Source organism: Gossypium hirsutum, chromosome A07 (assembly GCF_007990345.1).
Source record: "Gossypium hirsutum isolate 1008001.06 chromosome A07, Gossypium_hirsutum_v2.1, whole genome shotgun sequence".
NCBI classification, from domain to species: domain Eukaryota; kingdom Viridiplantae; phylum Streptophyta; class Magnoliopsida; order Malvales; family Malvaceae; genus Gossypium; species Gossypium hirsutum.
In genome coordinates, this window is record NC_053430.1 from 3728492 (window position 1) to 3745953 (window position 17462).

Genomic DNA, 17462 nt, shown 5'->3' on the forward strand with positions numbered 1-17462 from the left:
TTTCACGGTCTCTCAATAACGCCCAAATTTACTAATTTGTAGTGTCTCTCACTATACAAGGTACCTTCTAATTTTTATATTAATTTAGAACATAATGACAAATATATGTGTAGACCCAATTTTCAGCCCGGCTTAAACCACCAGGAACTCAAAACCAAATACAAGCCAATTAAAGTCCAAATACTTACATTTAAGTCCAAATCACAGCCCAAATCAAACACCTAAAACAAAATTACAGACCAAGCCCAATTACATAAACCCCAAGCAAACCCTAACAGCCCAAAAAAAAATAAAAACAAAAACACCATCAGCCGCCACAACCCAGGGCAGTCTCTCGGCACCGTACGTCTCGCGCTTCCTCCACGTCGTGCGCTGCTCCACCATGCCACATCAGTGATGCACTCACGCACGTACCTGCAAACAAGCTAAAGAGGTTGTAAAAATCAGCTATAAAGCCAAATCGAACAAAGTGTAAAGGGGATCTTTTTTCTTTTGGAGAAAATAGCAGAATACACACAAAAGAGGAATCAATAAAAAATCAAACTCAAAGTTCTAAAGGTCACTTTACTTCTTCTTCTCTGGGTTTTTTTCTTTATATTTACGTTTCTTTTTTTTCTTTCTTATTTATTTATTGGGTTTTATGCAAATATATTTGAAACAAGAATCAAATAGAAGGTTTTACCTGGGTCTTAGTCATTTAGAACCCGAATGCCTGGGAAATGTGAAGGTTCGGGCAGGGGATTTGGTCCACGGCTATAACAGTGGCCTTCTTTCTCGTCGAATCAGTGCGCCTTTTGGCCTGGACCCACGCGCATTTTACCTTTCAATGGGTAATTTGCGCAATCAGGCCCCTCCTTTGCACTAGTCTTCAATCAGGCCATGTTTAAGTTTCTTAAATTATTTTAATTTATCCCTGTAACCTGCGCGCTATTTCAATTTGGCCCTCCGCTTTAGTGCAGTGTTTTAAGATTTGGGGCATTTTCAATTTTAGACCTCTAATATTTATGCGCATTTAATTTTAGCCCACAATTCTGTTTTAATAATTTATTTTACTTATAAATTATCCCTTGGATTTTGTTTTTTCCTCTCAATTAAGTTTCAGTTATTCTTTTTTAGAATAATCATGTTTCAACATATTATTTTGATTTCATACTTTTGTGATTAATTTTTTTCATGGGCGTACCTGTTTATGTGAAATACTTTTATATATTATTATTACTACTATATGTATTATTTATATTAAGCTTTTCCTGTGTATATATTACTTTATATATTACTTACTTTTAATCTTTTATGCATATTATTTATTTTAGAATTTTATTTACGCTACATATATATTATTTTTCTTCTTTTTATTTTGATACAATTCAAGCTTTCGTTCAAATTATTTACTTTAGAATATTTTTTTTTTAAAATTCATTTGTACATTACTATTTGATATATTATTTCTTTTATTTTTTCCCTATTTATTTTTTTAAATTCTTATATTTATTACCTATTTAAAATTTTCTTATAGTTTATATAGTTATATTTCCAAATTTTATTTTTCCTTTTATTTTTTTTATTTTATTTTAAAAAATTTGTTATATTTTTTTGTGTGATTTATTTGAAACTTCTTTTAAAATTGGTTTCTTATTCATTGACCATCGGATATAAATGGTGGTATTTTTATAATATATGATGTGTTGTTATTGCATGTATTCTAAGTTGTTTCTTTGCATTTCTCTATTATTTTAGATTATTCATGAGATGTTATTGCCACGTGTTTTATTCCTTATGTTATTTTTTAATAAAAATACATTTAATTTATTTATTACATTTCATTTGAAATTTTAAACAAGGCAATGTTCAGTATTTAAAGAATTCAAAAGATCGTGCCCTAACGTACTGGGTTTCGCTTTCTTTGTTTGTTTTGAATATTCGAATATCCTCTTAAAGCTAAAACGCACGTTTTAAAGGCAAGATCACATTTGAGGATAAAAAATGTTCTGTCCTAACGCACTGGATGTAATGTTTTACCTCAATGTGAGATGGTCTTTAATACACACTTGACTTACCTGAATGTTTTAAAAGCCAATAAAAGGAGGATCGCTTTTTGAACTCTATCCAAATTTTTAATTTTCGACATTTAAGACACTAATTAATTGATTAAGTACCAATTTTGAGCGTGTCGAGGGTGCTAATCCTTCCTCGTACGTAACCGACTCCCAAACCCGTTTTCTTAAAATTCGTGGACCAAAATGTTTTATAAGGTGACCCAATTACACTTCAAATAAAGATTGGTGGCGACTCCTAATTTTCCTAATTTTCGTTTTCAAAAGTCGATTTCCGTTTTCAAAAATGGTTTCAACAATATGTATATATATAAAAGATGCCACAAAATCTCAAATTAAATGGCTTTCAATGTGCAATTTCTGCTCTTAATACTGGTCGACTTATCTTTACAGATTGAAGATTGCAAAATCTTCCCATCTTAACAAAGTTTGAACAATTGGTCCAATTGTTTAAAAAGAAAAAAAAAACCATTAAATAGAAGATGCATCGCCAAGGAATGAAATTTAAAGCCATGGCTTGCTCCAAAATTATATTAGTCGACACAGATGTACCCCTACCAACATCACAAACCTTAATCAAAACAATGGCTTCTTCCAGTAGGGTTTTGTAGCAATTCTTGTTCTGGGTCTTGGCCAAGGTAAGCTACCTTGTCTTCTATAGTTACCAAGATTTTGTTCATGTAGCGGTCAAGATTGTTTCAGACTAGTTGGTCTCAAGGGTGTTCATTTTTTTCTTTGGTAATATAAATGCAGGGTTTTGTGTTTGCTCCTTGAACGACATCATTGTTGGTACAGTGAGAACAGGAGTAGAGGCAGAGGCGGAAAGGGGGGGGGGGGGCTGGCAGTGGCCCAGGCTCCCCCAAAATGGAAAATTTATATTTAAACCCTTAAATTTTTTTTTAATTTTAAATTAGTAAAGGTAAAATTATATTTTGAGCCCCCTAAAATTATAAAAATTCGATTTAATCTTTTAAAAATTATAAAGATATAGACTATAAAAAATTAAATTTTCATTCGTCCCCCTAAAAATTTATTCTGACTTCGCCCCTGATCAGAGGTACCAGGTATGGCTGAATGGAAAGTGACAATTACCAACAACTGCAAATGCGCTCAACATAAACTAACGCTTTCTTGCGAGGGATTCCAATCTCGAGAAACTGTGGATCCTAATATTTTTCAGAAACAAGACAACAATTGCCAAGTTATCGACGGCAATGCTTTGAACGGTTTTGCTTCAGTCAGTTTCGCCTATGCCTGGGATCCTCCCTTTATTATGTTTCCTTCTGGATCCATAGTTGACCCCTGTTGAAAACAATTCCATTTAGTTTGTAGTTGGAACAATAAATGCTTAAATATGAGGCTCTTATATCCTACCTGAGTTTAATCAATAAAGCTTAAAAGATTGCATTTCAGTCCCTCTACATGAACAAAAACCCAGATTACGGTTTTCAAACTAATCCAAAACCTCAAAGGAGAAAGAGCAGAGCAATCTGTTTTAAAGGTTGTGATACATTAACCCTCAAAGGAGAAAGTCATACAAAGGAGTAGATGAGTGAAGAGTGAAGCAGAAGTTATATAATGATACAATGAGTGTATGTTAGGAAATACCAAACATGTCTGATTTCCAAATTGTCACAATCTCTAACATCCATAACCCCCAAACTCAGCAAAGACTAAACAAGAAACATCTTAGCTCATTTTCGCTTTTTAGCCGGTGGCTGAAGCTCTTCCTCTTCCTCATCTTCTTCCTCTTCTTCCTCTTCTTCTTCACCTTCCTCGCCATCACCATCATCATCATCGTCATCGTCGTCGTCGTCATCATCTTCGTCCTCTTCTCCACTGGCCCCATCTCCATTGGCATCAGGTTCATCTTCTGGATCCCCTTCATCTTCACCGTCTTCACCTGATCCATCTTCCTCCTCACCTGCATCTTCATCTTGATCACCTGCTGCTTCATCTTCCTCATCATCATTGTCATCATCCTCGGTGTCACCAGCATCCTTGTTCTCCAGACCAGGCTTTCTCACTGCAAGAAGAGCAAGCAGAAACCTGCAAAAGCAAATCGAACGGTTTTCCCCATTCCATGGAAGAAGAACAAGAACAAGTTAGGCAAAATGATTTATGCAACTAACCCTGCATATGCTTCGGGCTCTTTGATGAGGACATCAATTCCATTAGGCATAGTTCCCATCTGGAAAAACACCAAACTCATGCTGAGGATAAAACAAGTGTTCTTCCAAGTGCAGTTTGTGAGCAATGTGTAACAAATAAATAAGCAAGCATTTCGCCAAATCAGACGACGCAACTTTAGGACAAGGAGAACTCAAAATTATTTGGTTGTCACGTGAGTGAAAAATAGTATTTTAGAGCAAAGAACAAAGAAACAAACAAGCATTTACAGCTAATCACATAGAAAAATAAGACAATCAACAAAATAAAACTGTTCTTAAATCCTAAAAGTAAGGGGTTGAATCAAACAATGCAACCAAACATCTTAATTAAGTTCTTCCTTGACATCCTACTACTACTAGTACTCGGACTCCTCATTTTTCTTTAAATACTCGTGTACGACACATGGATTCGAGGATGCATACTCTATCCCACAATCTTACCCAAGTCTGAGTAACTTAGTCCTACTAAATTCTATCAAAATTAAATATTCTAGACAACCTATTAGGCAAAGCAACAAAATCCCCAGCATAAAAAAATAGGAACAAAAATTTAGCAAAATTTCGAACTTCGAGATTTTAGAACAATGGAATCCAATCTTCACAGAAAAATTGTCAATTTCACATTAAATTAAAGAGAGAGAGAGAGAGGGAGAACCCTCATAAAACAAAGAGCAGAAGAAACCAGTGGCCCAAGGAGAACTAAAAGGCAAAAAAGGAAAGAAAATTATACCATCATCAGCAACCAAGCGACTGAATTTGTAACAACAATGGCGGTCTCGACAACCATAGCTTGCAGTGCAAAGCCCACGGAACTGTCCAACACGACACCGTTTGGAAGTGGAATTTCCATTTTCGTTGCGTATGACAGAGCTTAGACAGGAAAGGAGCGGAAAATGAAAGAGGGGTAAGTAGCAAAAGGAAAAGAACCCAATTGAAAGAGAATGTTAAAGATTGAGAATTAGGGTTTTATGTTAGGTTTTGAAGATGCTATAATCAGTAGGTATCGCTGAAGCACTTTGGTCGTAGAAGAAAATATGTCAGAGATAATGTGACAGTCGGTTTTGGGGGAACGGATGACAGTTAGAATTCACACCGTCTGATTTATTAGGTTTGTCTTTATCCATGATCTATGTGATTTCTAATGAAAAGAATATTTACTCAATGGCTTAATGCTAAATTTGGCCTCTCAACTATACATGTTTTGTCATTTTGATACCTAAACTTTTTTTAATCTCAGAATCAGGGGCGAAGCCAGAATAAATTTTTAAGAGGGCCGAGTGAAAATTTAATTTTTTATAGTCTATATTTTTATAATTTTTAAAAGAGTAAATTGAATTTTTATAATTTTAGGGGGTGAAAGTATAATTTTACCTTTTTTAATTTAAAATTTAAAAAAAATTTAAGGGTTTAAATATAAATTTTCCATTTTGGGGGGGCCTGATCAGAATATATTAAATTATCTTCCATTATTTAAATTGACCCACTATGTTAAAAAGATAAAATCAATGTTGTCAAGTGATATTATTAAAACACATCAAGTCAATTTTTTTTTTTTAGAAACAAATTCAGCGATAGTACAGTAGTTAATTAGGGTACCTAATCCTGTGCAAGTTGTCTCGTGGTCACCTGTCTTGCCAATCTATGTGTTGTATGAGTGAGATGGTGTGGATGTTGCACAACAGAAATTTATAGTGCAGCACCCAACTTCTGAATGTTTGCAAGGATAGGTGCTAGTTTCCAGTGGACCCTGGCCTTGCTTGCTAGGATTGAGTTCCATTGTTGATTATGTTATATGAAGCAAGCATGTTGCATTCGTAAGGAGTGCAGTTTACGTAAGATCGAGCGAGTTAAGAGTTTTTTGCTATGGGTTGTGGAAAGGCTTTTGTAGTGTGTGATCTTAAAGACGAGTTAGTTGATGTAACCCTCCGGAGCCACTGCAGCCCCTCAAATTTCAATTTCGTTGTTGTATGCTAGGGCCATGAGGATTATGAAAGGAGTGGGGAGAGAAGTAGTGAAGATGTGGTTATGGGTTGAGTAGTTGAGACTTGACTGGGCCAATCTGTGTGATTTTGGCGTAATGGACGTGTGCATTTTATCAATTGTGAGACTATTTGCGATGGGAATATAGTATTTTTTGGGCTACTGCAATGGGGTTTGGGGAAGCTTCGGTGAATAGGATTTCGTTTCTATGCTTCCATATCTACCAGAGTGTGATGAACCACCCAAACATGGTAGTTTTGTAATCTGGGGGAGCATTAGGGAAGTTTTGTATCCAGGCTGTAATTCATGCATGTATGTTCGCATTGGCCCTTATTTCCAAACGTAATGCCCGTGGGATGGCAAACCACACTGCCCTGGTGATGGAGCGCGAGCGGAATAGGTGATTTGAGGTTTCTTGCGCTTCCTCACTTATGGGACACATCAGTTGTATAAGAATATGACTAGTGGCGGAGTCAGAAAATTTATTTTGCGGGCTAAAATTAAATTTATGCTTTTACGATAATAAATAGATAATTTCATCATTTTAATAGCGTATATTTTTATAAATTTTAAAAATTTAAATAAAAATTTTATCATTTTTAGAGGGTAAAGTATAATTTTATTATTACTAATTTAAAATTTTATAAATTATAAAAGAACTAAATTAAAAATCTATCATTTTAAGAGGGGCATGGCCCCTGGGTCTCTTAGTGGCTCCGCCACTGAATATATCTAATCTGGAGTTTGACTCAGAATGGCAATGCGTTGGAATATAACTTCCATAAGAAAATGAGAATCTTAGAGGGAAGAGGTATTTTCCACTAGATTGTTATTTTTTGAGAGAAAGAGGCTTGGTGTTGCTGTTGACGGAGCAGTAGCATTTGGTATACCCCTTTAACCGATAATCTCCCTAAAAAGTCATGTTTCCATACATATTTGTCGAATCCTGTATTTATGGAAAAGTCTCGAGTACTCAGCTCCCTTGTCCAGACATTGCCCAATTGGTTCTGGATGACTTCCCCTTTCCACTATCCACATGTCTAGTCAGCAACATCTTAGGCTTTAATCCCCAGTAGTTGTTGGTCTGGGTGGTGTCGAAGTGGTAATTTGTTATTAACTATTGAAACATTGTGCCCATCCAAATCTGAACGTCAAGGCCCTCTGTAGGTAGATGACCCGTCAAATTGAGAATGCTCTTCCATACTCATGAATCATTTGAGCATGCCTGAACCTATAATAAATTTGTGGTCGACCAATATTTTGTTAGTAACAGTGAGTGTGCTAGTGTGTGAGGTTGTGTAAGGATCTTCCACAGTTGTTTGCAAAGTAGAGCTTTGTTCAATAATTGTGCTTGTCGGATAGCAAACTTGTCTTTAGATTTAGGCCAGACAAAAAAATAAATTTCAAGTATTTATCATATGTAAAATAAAAAAATTGAATTTTAAAATTGAAGTTTTGATTGTTTTAGTTTTATTTATTTAAATTTAAAATGGTTAAAAATTATAATTTATAAACCCGTATAAGATTCTATCTTCTTTATTATTTTTTAAATCAATTTTACATAAAAAAAACTAATTTCACATATTAATAAATTAGATAGTCCATGCAGTAATAAAATATACAATTCACGTTGGTTGTAAGTTTGAAATTTTGTAATATTATTGTTAGGAGCGACCCGATTAAGCAAAGTAAAAAAAAAATAGAGGAATAAATAGAAAAATTGAACACATAAATTTAACGTGAAAAACCCCTCTAAATAGGATAAAAAACCACGGGTAAAGATAATTTTACTATAATGGCAAAATAACGAAGAGTACAAAATATTGAGATAAAAAACTAAATCCCGAAAACCCGAAAACAAAGAACCCTTAAAACATAAACACAATTCTCTAAATGTATTATGAGTTTTAATATATTGTAATATCTCGAAAATTTTTACAGTAATATATTATTCTTGATATAGTAAAATAAGGAAATAAAGTAACAAAAATGGAAAATTCTGAGTTATGTCAACATTGGGAAGTATATTATGATATCTTAATTCAAGAAATGATTAAATTGTAAAAGTGAGAAAAGTTTTGTTGCACAAAAGTAAATACTCAAAATTTGAGGGGCTAAAGTGTAAATATAAAAAATTAAAAGACTAATAGTGTAAATATTTTAAGGGTGGAATGATCTAGAAACTAAGGAAAATGGATGAATTAGGACTAAATTGAATAGGAAAAGAATTATGAGGGACTAAATCGTAATTTTACCAAATTATGTGATAATTCAATTATGGAATTTTAAAATATCACAAAGGGCAAAATGGTCAATTGGAAGAGACAGAAATCTAGAAAGTAATGATGATGTTGATGATATTTTATAATTATTAATTAGATAAATATTATTTTATTAATAATTTAATAAGATACTTTAATAAGATATTTTATTATTTTATTATTTATTAAGTGTAAAAAGAAGGAGAGATGAATAATTTTCATCATATTTCCCATGCAAACCAATGTGAGAATAAGAGAGAAAGAAAGAAATAAAGTTTTGCTTTCTTTACAATTTGGTCCTTTTGCTAAAAATTCACCATTTTCACCTAAAAATCGAATGAATTTCCATAGCCATCAAGAGAGAAAGATCACAATGAGACTATGGGGAGCTAGAATATGAAGTTAGATTTAAGAAATAGAAGCTGGAGGAGAGAGAGAAACAAGTTAAAGATTGAAATCAATGAGACAAGGTAAGAACATTTAGATTTCAATATATTTTTAAGATTGATATTATTGAAAAAGCATGGAATTGATGTTAATGTAGAGCTTTCTTATATATGGTCTTATGTTCTTGATATGTAATGAACCGAAAGTTACGGTATCGGAAATTGAGTCTTGAGTACTGTTTCCGTGAAATTTATTCATGAATATTTATTAGAAATATTTATGAATTATAGTTGAATAGTTATTTAGTGTTTAATTGAGTGAAGTAGCTTGAATTTAGTTTAAAGGGCTAAATTGCATAAGAAATAAAAATTTAATTATAGATTAAATAAGTAAAAGGGACTAATCTAGTAATTAGACCCTAAGTGCCATGTGTGTGTTAATATTGAATAACGTGTGTAATAGTTGGTATATGTGTGTAATAGCTATAAGATATTTTATGTTATAGCTATTACACATGTTAGTTTTATATTTATTATAGGTTAATAATAGTATAATAAGTAAAATTGATAAAATAGAAAAAGAAGATAGAAAGACTAACAGAGAGCAAACGTGAAAGAAATAAGAAAGAAAGAAAGAAATAAAAAAGGGAAATTTGAGGATTAAGGCCCTAAAGTTTGATTGGTAAGTTGTTTTAGCTCATTTTCTTATGATTTTTATGTTTATGGATGCCTAATTCAAAGTTCTACATGTATGAGGTTAAAATGAAGAAAAATAGAGAATTTTTAGATATTTATTTAGTTGAATAAATTGAGGTTTTATGGGTTAAATTGATAGAAATTGAAGTTAGAAGTGATTAGTTAAAGGAATTTCTAAGTTAGGTTTAAATAGGGACTAAGTTGAATAGAGCTCAAAATTTATGTTTTATAATGAATTTTATGAGTTAGAAATTGTTAATGAGTTGATTAAAAGAGAATATGAAGCTTAAGTTAAAGAAAAAAAGATAAGTAATGGAAAAAGGATGAAATTGAAATTTTTGTAAAAGTTTGGTAGAAAGTGAAAATGTGTTTTGTGAATTAATATATTGATGATTTTTAATTGTATGATTGTTAGTAGCAAACGTAGCACCGGATACGTCATCAAAGAAGGGAAAAGAGAAAGTGAACGAAGATATCGATTAAATTCGATAAATAGTGGTTTGTATTTCTATAAACCGAGCTTAATCGTTATTGCTATATTTGGTATTTATATTGTATGAAAATGTGAATGAGGTAAGTATTTTTACCATATTGAAATGAATGTGATTTTGAATACCCTATTAACAGTGTCAGACTAGTCGGATATAGTTGACATGTCATAGGAATTGGAAGTATTGGGATATTCCGACATTGAGTCGATGAGACACTATGTGTCGACTACTGTTAAAGTTTCGGATTTGTTCCGATGAAGTACTTTGTGTACTATAATGTTAAAGTTCCGGATTTATTCCGATGAAGCACTATGTGCTTATCCCGGAGTGTGGGTTGGATCCGTGTATCCGTCAGTGTCCGAGTTATGTTAATAAGGGTAAATAAAGTAAAGATTATTAAAGTACTGATTGATATTTAATAATAGCAATAATGTGTTTGAATTACCATGTTTTAAAGTTGATTAAGCTATTGTTTATAGAAATACCGCTGAGAGTATTCTCAGCGTACGGTTTGTTTTCGTGCGCAGGCTAGGTACGAAAGTATAAGGACTTAGCATACAAGCCGATCCCCGAACTCAAATTGGTGCAGTTTCTATCTTTTTGGAAAATGGCATTGTACCTAGGATGTCTTTTTGGTCATTTTGAAAGTATCTAAGTTGTTAAGTGATATTTTGGTATGTTTTGTAAATGTTACCAAATCCTTAAGTATGGTATGTTTTGATATGTTAGTGAAGAGTAATAAGAGGAAGTGTTGGTAAATATTGTAGAGAGAAGAAATGAAGATGTTATAAATTTAGTTGTCAACATTTTATACTAAAACAGATTTGGACAGTAACAGTAGTCCAACTTTGAAAATATACCAAAAATAGTAAAAAGTGAATTAGATGATGAATAAAACATGTAATTGAAGCTTAATGAATCTATTTTTATATGGAAGAAACAAAATAGGTAAAAGAGTTGTATTTTATGAGATATTTACTTTTTAGTGAAACAGGGTTAGAGCAATTTCTGGATTTCCTGTTTTGAATTTAGAAATTCACCATAAATTGTGTATTAAGAATTAGGACTCAAAATTTATTTGTATGGAATCCTTATTAAGTCTATTTTTAATTGAAACAAATGGCATAGTCATTGGATTTCTGTACAGGAAGCAATTTGATTCGTAGTGCACAAGGGTCAGAGTAGCCGAACCCTGAAACAGGGGAGACTTTTTCTAATAAACTGTACTAATTGGCCTGACCAAAAATTCTAGAAAAAAATTAATAAGTATATATGTGAGTCTAGTTTCAGGAAAAATTTACGGAATTAGATTTTGAGTTTCGTAACTCGAGATATGATTTTTTTAGCGACCGTGACGCAGATGGATAGTTTACTACAAAAACTGTTTAAGTGCTAAGATAAGTTTTGTAATGTCTCCTGCTCGACTCCGGCGACGGTCTCGGGTAGGGGACGTTACAAGCTTGATTGGTATCAGAGCTAATTAGGTTTAGTCGGTTCTAGGACTGAATCGAATGTCAATGTGAATCTAGAGGTATATGCATTACTAAGTCAAATTTGAGTTGGGATTGGATGCTGATATGTTTACTGAATATTTTTGTTTTATAGCATTAAGAATGTCTGATAAAAGCATTGAGGATACTGATTAAGAGATGTATAGTGAGGATGATGAACCGTATAATGTGAATGAATCGGGGTCTGCAACTCCAAGTGTGAATCCAGTAGGAAATCAACCGAATATTGGAAGTGATAATACTGAAGTCTTTAGAATAATCGCCGATGCCCTTCAAAAAGCGGTAAGAACTATGCCTGCTACGTCCTCTATTCCTATTACCCGAAGAGCTCCAATTAAAGAATTGAGAAAATATGGAGCTACAGAATTTTTGGGTGCGAAGGGAATTGATTCGACTATTGCTGAAAATTGGTTAAAGACTACAAAGAGAGTTCTGAAGCAACTTGAATGTACACCACAAGAAAGCTTAGTGTGTGTTGTCTCATTACTGCAAGATGAAGCTTTCGTATGGTGGGAATCAGTGATTCAGAATGTACTTGAGGAACACATAAGTTGGGACTTCTTTCAAAAAGAGTTTCAAAAGAAGTATTTGGGAGAAATGTACATAGAGGACAAAAGATAAGAGTTCTTAACACTGAAACAAGGTGAGATGCTCATAGTGGATTATGAACGAGAATTTCTGAGATTGAGCAGATATGCCACTGAGTTTGTACCGACTGAAGCCAACCGATGTAAAAGATTTTTAAGAGGATTACGTGATGAATTTAGACTACAGTTGATGCCTCTTAGAATCACTGAGTTTGTGGATTTAATAGAAAGAGCTAAGATGATTGAACAAATTCTCGGAAGGGATAAAAAGTCTGAAATTGCTCGTTCGATTGAAAAACGTCCCGGAATGGTTAGTTTAAGTCCGCAGCCTAAGCGGTCAAAGGAATCACGAGGTAATTGGATATTTAGTTCTCGATCGGAAAGGAATGATCGAGGTCGAAAAAGACAGACTACTGTGTCTATTGGCAGTATCCGAAGTCCAGTTAAGAATACTAAAATTCCAATATGTGAGCATTGTGGAAACCGACACAAAGAGGAGTGTAGAAAGTTGACTGGAAGTTGTTTCTGTTGTGGAGCTTCCGACCACTTTATTAAAGATTGCCCAAAGATATCTGGAACAACACCGACAGTAGTGCAAAGATCTAAATTTGCTTCCAGGGGCCAGGGATCAGGCCGAAGTAGTTCGTTTGCTAGAGGTGGTACTAGAAGAACTAGTGAGAGTGCTACACAACAATCTGAAGCTAGAGCTCCAGCTCGAGCGTATGTTGTGAGGACTCGAAAAGAGAAAGATGCTCACGATGTGGTGACAGGTATATTCTTATTGAATTCAGCACCCGTTTATGCTTTAATAGACCCTGGGTCATCACATTCATATGTTAATACGAAAGTAGTTGAGACAAAAAAATTAGAGTCTGAATTGTCTAAAGTTATGATAGAAGTGTCTAGTCCACTGGGACAAACTAATTTAGTGAACCATAGATGTCGAAGATGTTCGTTAATGATTCAAGATAGAATATTCCCTGTTGATCTGTTGATTATGCCATTTGGCGACTTTGATGTTATTTTGGGAATGGACTGGTTATCAGAACATGGAGTGATTTTAGACTGTTATAAGAAGAAGTTTATTGTTCAGAATGAAAGTGAAGATAGAATTGAAGTAAATGGTATTCGGACTAGTGGATCAATTCGTATTGTTTCGGCCATTAAAGCTAGCAAGCTTATTCATCGAGGTTGTAATGCTTTCTTAGCATATGTGATTAATTCAGATTCAGTTGAAAGTCAGTGTAGTAAAATTTGGACTGTATATGAATTTTCTGATGTATTCCCTGAGGAATTACCTGGATTACCCCCTGATCAAGAGGTAGAATTTGTGATTGAAGTCTACCCAGGTACAGATCCGGTATCGATACCTCCGTACCGTATGGCACCTACTGAGCTAAAGGAATTAAAAGTACAGTTGCAAGACTTATTGGACAGATGTTTTATACGACCTAGTACATCACCATGGGGAGCTCCAATGTTATTTGTTAAGAAGAAAGATGGGTCGATGCGGTTGTGCATTGATTATCGACAACTCAACAAAGTGACTGTCAAGAAAAAGTATCCACTTCCCCGAATAGATAATTTGTTTGATCAACTGAAAGGAGCTTCCGTATTTTCAAAGATTGATCTGAGATCGGGATACTATCAGTTGAAAGTAAAAGAGTGCGACATATTGAAGACGACATTCCGTACGAGGTATGGGCATTATGAATTTTTAGTGATGCCATTTGGACTGACAAATGCTCCTGCTGCTTTTATGGATCTTATGAATCGGATTTTTCAGCCATACTTGGATCAGTTCGTAGTAGTTTTTATCGATGATATTTTGGTGTATTCCAAGTCAGAAAAAGACCATAGCAATATCTCTAGATTGTTTTGCAAATACTACGAGAAAAGTAATTGTATGGAAAATTGAGTAAGTGTGAATTCTGGTTATCAGAAGTTGTGTTTCTTGGTCATGTCGTATCAGCAGGTGGAATTAGAGTGGATCCAAAGAAGATTGAAGCAGTTATTCAGTGGAAAGTTACTAAGAATATATCAGAGGTACGAAGTTTTCTCGGATTGGCTGGTTACTATCGAAGATTCATCAACGGATTTTCAAAGATAGCCTTACCGATGACCAAGCTACTACAGAAGAATATTCCATTTGTTTGGAATGAGCAATGTCAGAAAAGTTTTGAAGCATTAAAACGAATGTTAACAGAGGCACCGGTGTTGACTTTACCAGAATCAGAAAGAGATTTTGTAGTGTACAGTGATGCTTCATTGAGTGAACTGGGATGTGTACTGATGCAGAAAGGGAAAGTCATTGCTTATGCTTCACGGTAACTGAAACCGCATGAACGTAACTATCCAACTCATGATTTAGAATTAGCAGCTGTAATTTTTGCCTTGAAGATTTGGAGGCACTATCTTTATGGTGAAAAATGCTATGTTTGTACGGATCATAAAAATTTGAAGTATCTACTTTCGCAAAAAGAATTGAATCTAAGACAAAGGCGTTGGATAGAGATTCTAAAAGACTATGATTGTGTCATAGACTATCATCTAGGGAAGACTAATGTAGTAGCTGACGCACTGAGTAGAAAAGCTGCGATTGAATTACAAGCAATGTTTGCACAACTTAGTATCACTGAAGATGGAAGCCTTTTGACTGAATTAAGAATAAAGCCAGTAATGTTTGATCGAATCAGATCAGCACAGTTAGAAGATGATAAGTTGTTAAAGAAAAGAGAGATGATTTGGAACGGTACAATAGAAAATTTTAGCATTTATGGAAATGGCTGTCTAAGATTTCAGAATCGACTTTACATTCCGAATAATTCTGAGTTGAAAGAGTTAATTCTTCGAGAAGCTCTTAATAGTCCATTTGCATTTCATCCTAGAGGTATAAAAATGTATCGTGATTTGCGTGAATTGTATTGGTGGTCGGGAATGAAAAATGATATAACTGAATATGTGGCAAAGTGTTTGACTTGTCAACGAGTGAAGGCAGAACATCAAGTTCCATCAGGATTACTTCAACCCATCAATATTCCTGAATGAAAATGGGACCGAATAACGATGGACTTTGTGACGGGATTACCGACTTCTACAAGTAAAAAGAATGTTATTTGGGTAATAGTTGATCGACTTACGAAGTCAGCTCATTTCTTAGCCGTGAGAACCGATTGGTCGTTAAAGAAACTTGCTGAGGTTTATGTTCGGAAAATCATTAGATTACATGGTATTCCAAAATCAATAATTTCTGACAGAGATCCAAGGTTTACGTCAAGGTTTTGGAAGCAATTACATGAATCTTTCGGTACTCGACTTCACTTTAGTACAGCTTTTCATCCACAGACTGATGGTCAATCTGAACGGGTAATACAATTTTAGAAGATATGCTTCGAGCCTGTATGATTAATTTTGAGTCTAACTGGGAATATTATTTGTCATTAGCCGAATTTGTGTATAATAATAGTTTCCAATCAAGTATACAGATGGCACCGTATGAGGCTTTGTATGGACGAAGATGCCGATCACCCATATGTTGGATAGAACTGAATGAGAAGAAGATGATTGGACCTGAATTGGTTCAAGAAACGGAAAGTACAGTTAAGAAAATTCGGGAAAGATTGAAAACTGCTTTTGATAAACAGAAATCGTATACAGATTTGAAACGACGGGATATTGAATACTCAGTCGGGGATAAAGTATTTTTAAAGGTTTCACCTTGGAAGAAAATTCTAAGATTTGGTCAAAAAGGAAAATTAAGTCCTCGTTTTATTGGGCCTTACGAAGTTATTGAGAGAATTGGACCAGTAGCGTATCGATTGGCCTTACCTCCTGAACTACAGAAAATGCACGATGTCTTCCATGTTTCTATGCTAAGAAGATATCGATCGGATCCTTCACATGTTATTACGACCGAGAATGTAGAGATTCGACCTGACTTATCGTATGAAGAAGAACCAATTGAGATTCTAGCACGAGAGGTAAAAGAATTACGTAATAAACGTATTCCTTTAGTAAAAGTACTATGGCGAAGTCACATTGTTGAAGAAGCTACGTGGGAACCGGAAGAAACGATGAGATCTCAATACCCCCATCTCTTTTCAGGTAAATTTCGAGGATGAATTTTATTAAGGGGGAGAGAATTGTAATAAACCGGAAGTTACGGTATTGAAAATTGAGTCTTGAGTACTGTTTCCGTGAAATTTATTCATGAATATTTATTAGAAATATTTATGAATTATAGTTGAATGGTTATTTAGTGTTTAATTAAGTGAAGTAGCTTGAATTTAGTTTAAAGGGCTAAATTGCATAAGAAATAAAAGTTTAATTATAGATTAAAGAAGTAAAAGGGACTAATTTAGTAATTAGACCCTAAGTGCCATGTGTGTGTTAATATTGAATAACGTGTGTAATAGTTGGTATATATGTGTAATAGCTATAATATATTTTATGTTATAGCTATTACACATGTTAGTTTTATATTTATTATAGGTTAATAATAGTATAATAAGTAAAATTAATAAAATAGAAAAAGAAGATAGAAAGACTAACAGAGAGCAAACGTGAAAGAAATAAGAAAGAAAGAAAGAAATAAAAAAGGGAAATTTGAGGATTAAGGCCCTAAAGTTTGATTGGTAAGTTATTTTAGCTCATTTTCTTATGATTTTTATGTTTATGGATGCCTAATTCAAAGTTTTACATGTATGAGGTTAAAATGGAGAAAAATAGAGAATTTTTAGATATTGATTTAGTTGAATAAATTGAGGTTTTATGGGTTAAATTGATAGAAATTGAAGTTAGAAGTGATTAGTTAAAGGAATTTCTAAGTTAGGTTTAAATAGGGACTAAGTTGAATAGAGCTCAAAATTTATGTTTTATAATGAATTTTATGAGTTAGAAATTGTTAATGAGTTGATTAAAAGAGAATATGAAGCTTAAGTTAAAGAAAAAAAGATTAGTAATGGAAAAAGGACGAAATTGGAATTTTTGTAAAAGCTTGGTGGAAAGTGAAAATGTGTTTTATGAATTAATATATTGATGATTTTTAATTGTATGATTGTTAGTAGCAAACGTAGCACTGGATACGTCATCAACGAAGGGAAAAGAGAAAGTGAACGAAGATATCGATTAAATTCGATAAATAGTGGTTTGTATTTCTATAAACCGAGCTTAATCGTTTTTGTTATATTTGATATTTATATTGTATGAAAATGTGAATGAGGTAAGTATTTTTACCACATTGAAATGAATGTGATTTTGAATACCCTATTAACAGTGTCGGGCTAGTCGGATATAGTTGACATGTCATAGGAATTGGAAGTATTG

General features: G+C 33.6%; 1 protein-coding gene and 2 long non-coding RNA genes across 4 annotated transcripts; 1 reads left to right on the plus strand and 2 right to left on the minus strand.

The window, feature by feature from the left end:
* Positions 1-54: 54 nt before the first annotated feature.
* On the minus strand, positions 55-1085 carry LOC121231979 (uncharacterized). 2 transcript variants are annotated; one of them, XR_005930208.1, is made up of 2 exons: positions 683-1085; positions 55-414 (listed from the first exon to the last, which is right to left on the minus strand). It is a non-coding gene; the product is annotated as an uncharacterized lncRNA (long non-coding RNA). The 2 variants fall into 2 exon arrangements; XR_005930209.1 differs by having other exon boundaries at positions 170-425; positions 683-767.
* Positions 425-2938, plus strand: LOC121231980 (uncharacterized). Its single transcript, XR_005930210.1, has 3 exons — positions 425-558; positions 2448-2692; positions 2808-2938. It is a non-coding gene; the product is annotated as an uncharacterized lncRNA (long non-coding RNA).
* A 607-nt stretch (positions 2939-3545) lies between these two features.
* On the minus strand, positions 3546-5404 carry LOC107953763 (glutamic acid-rich protein). The gene is made up of 3 exons (XM_016889162.2): positions 4956-5404; positions 4187-4245; positions 3546-4103 (listed from the first exon to the last, which is right to left on the minus strand). Exons 1-3 carry the CDS (start codon positions 5073-5075, stop codon positions 3749-3751), a joined length of 534 nt encoding a protein of 177 aa, XP_016744651.2. The 5' UTR covers positions 5076-5404; the 3' UTR covers positions 3546-3748.
* Between the last annotated feature and the right edge of the window lie 12058 nt (positions 5405-17462).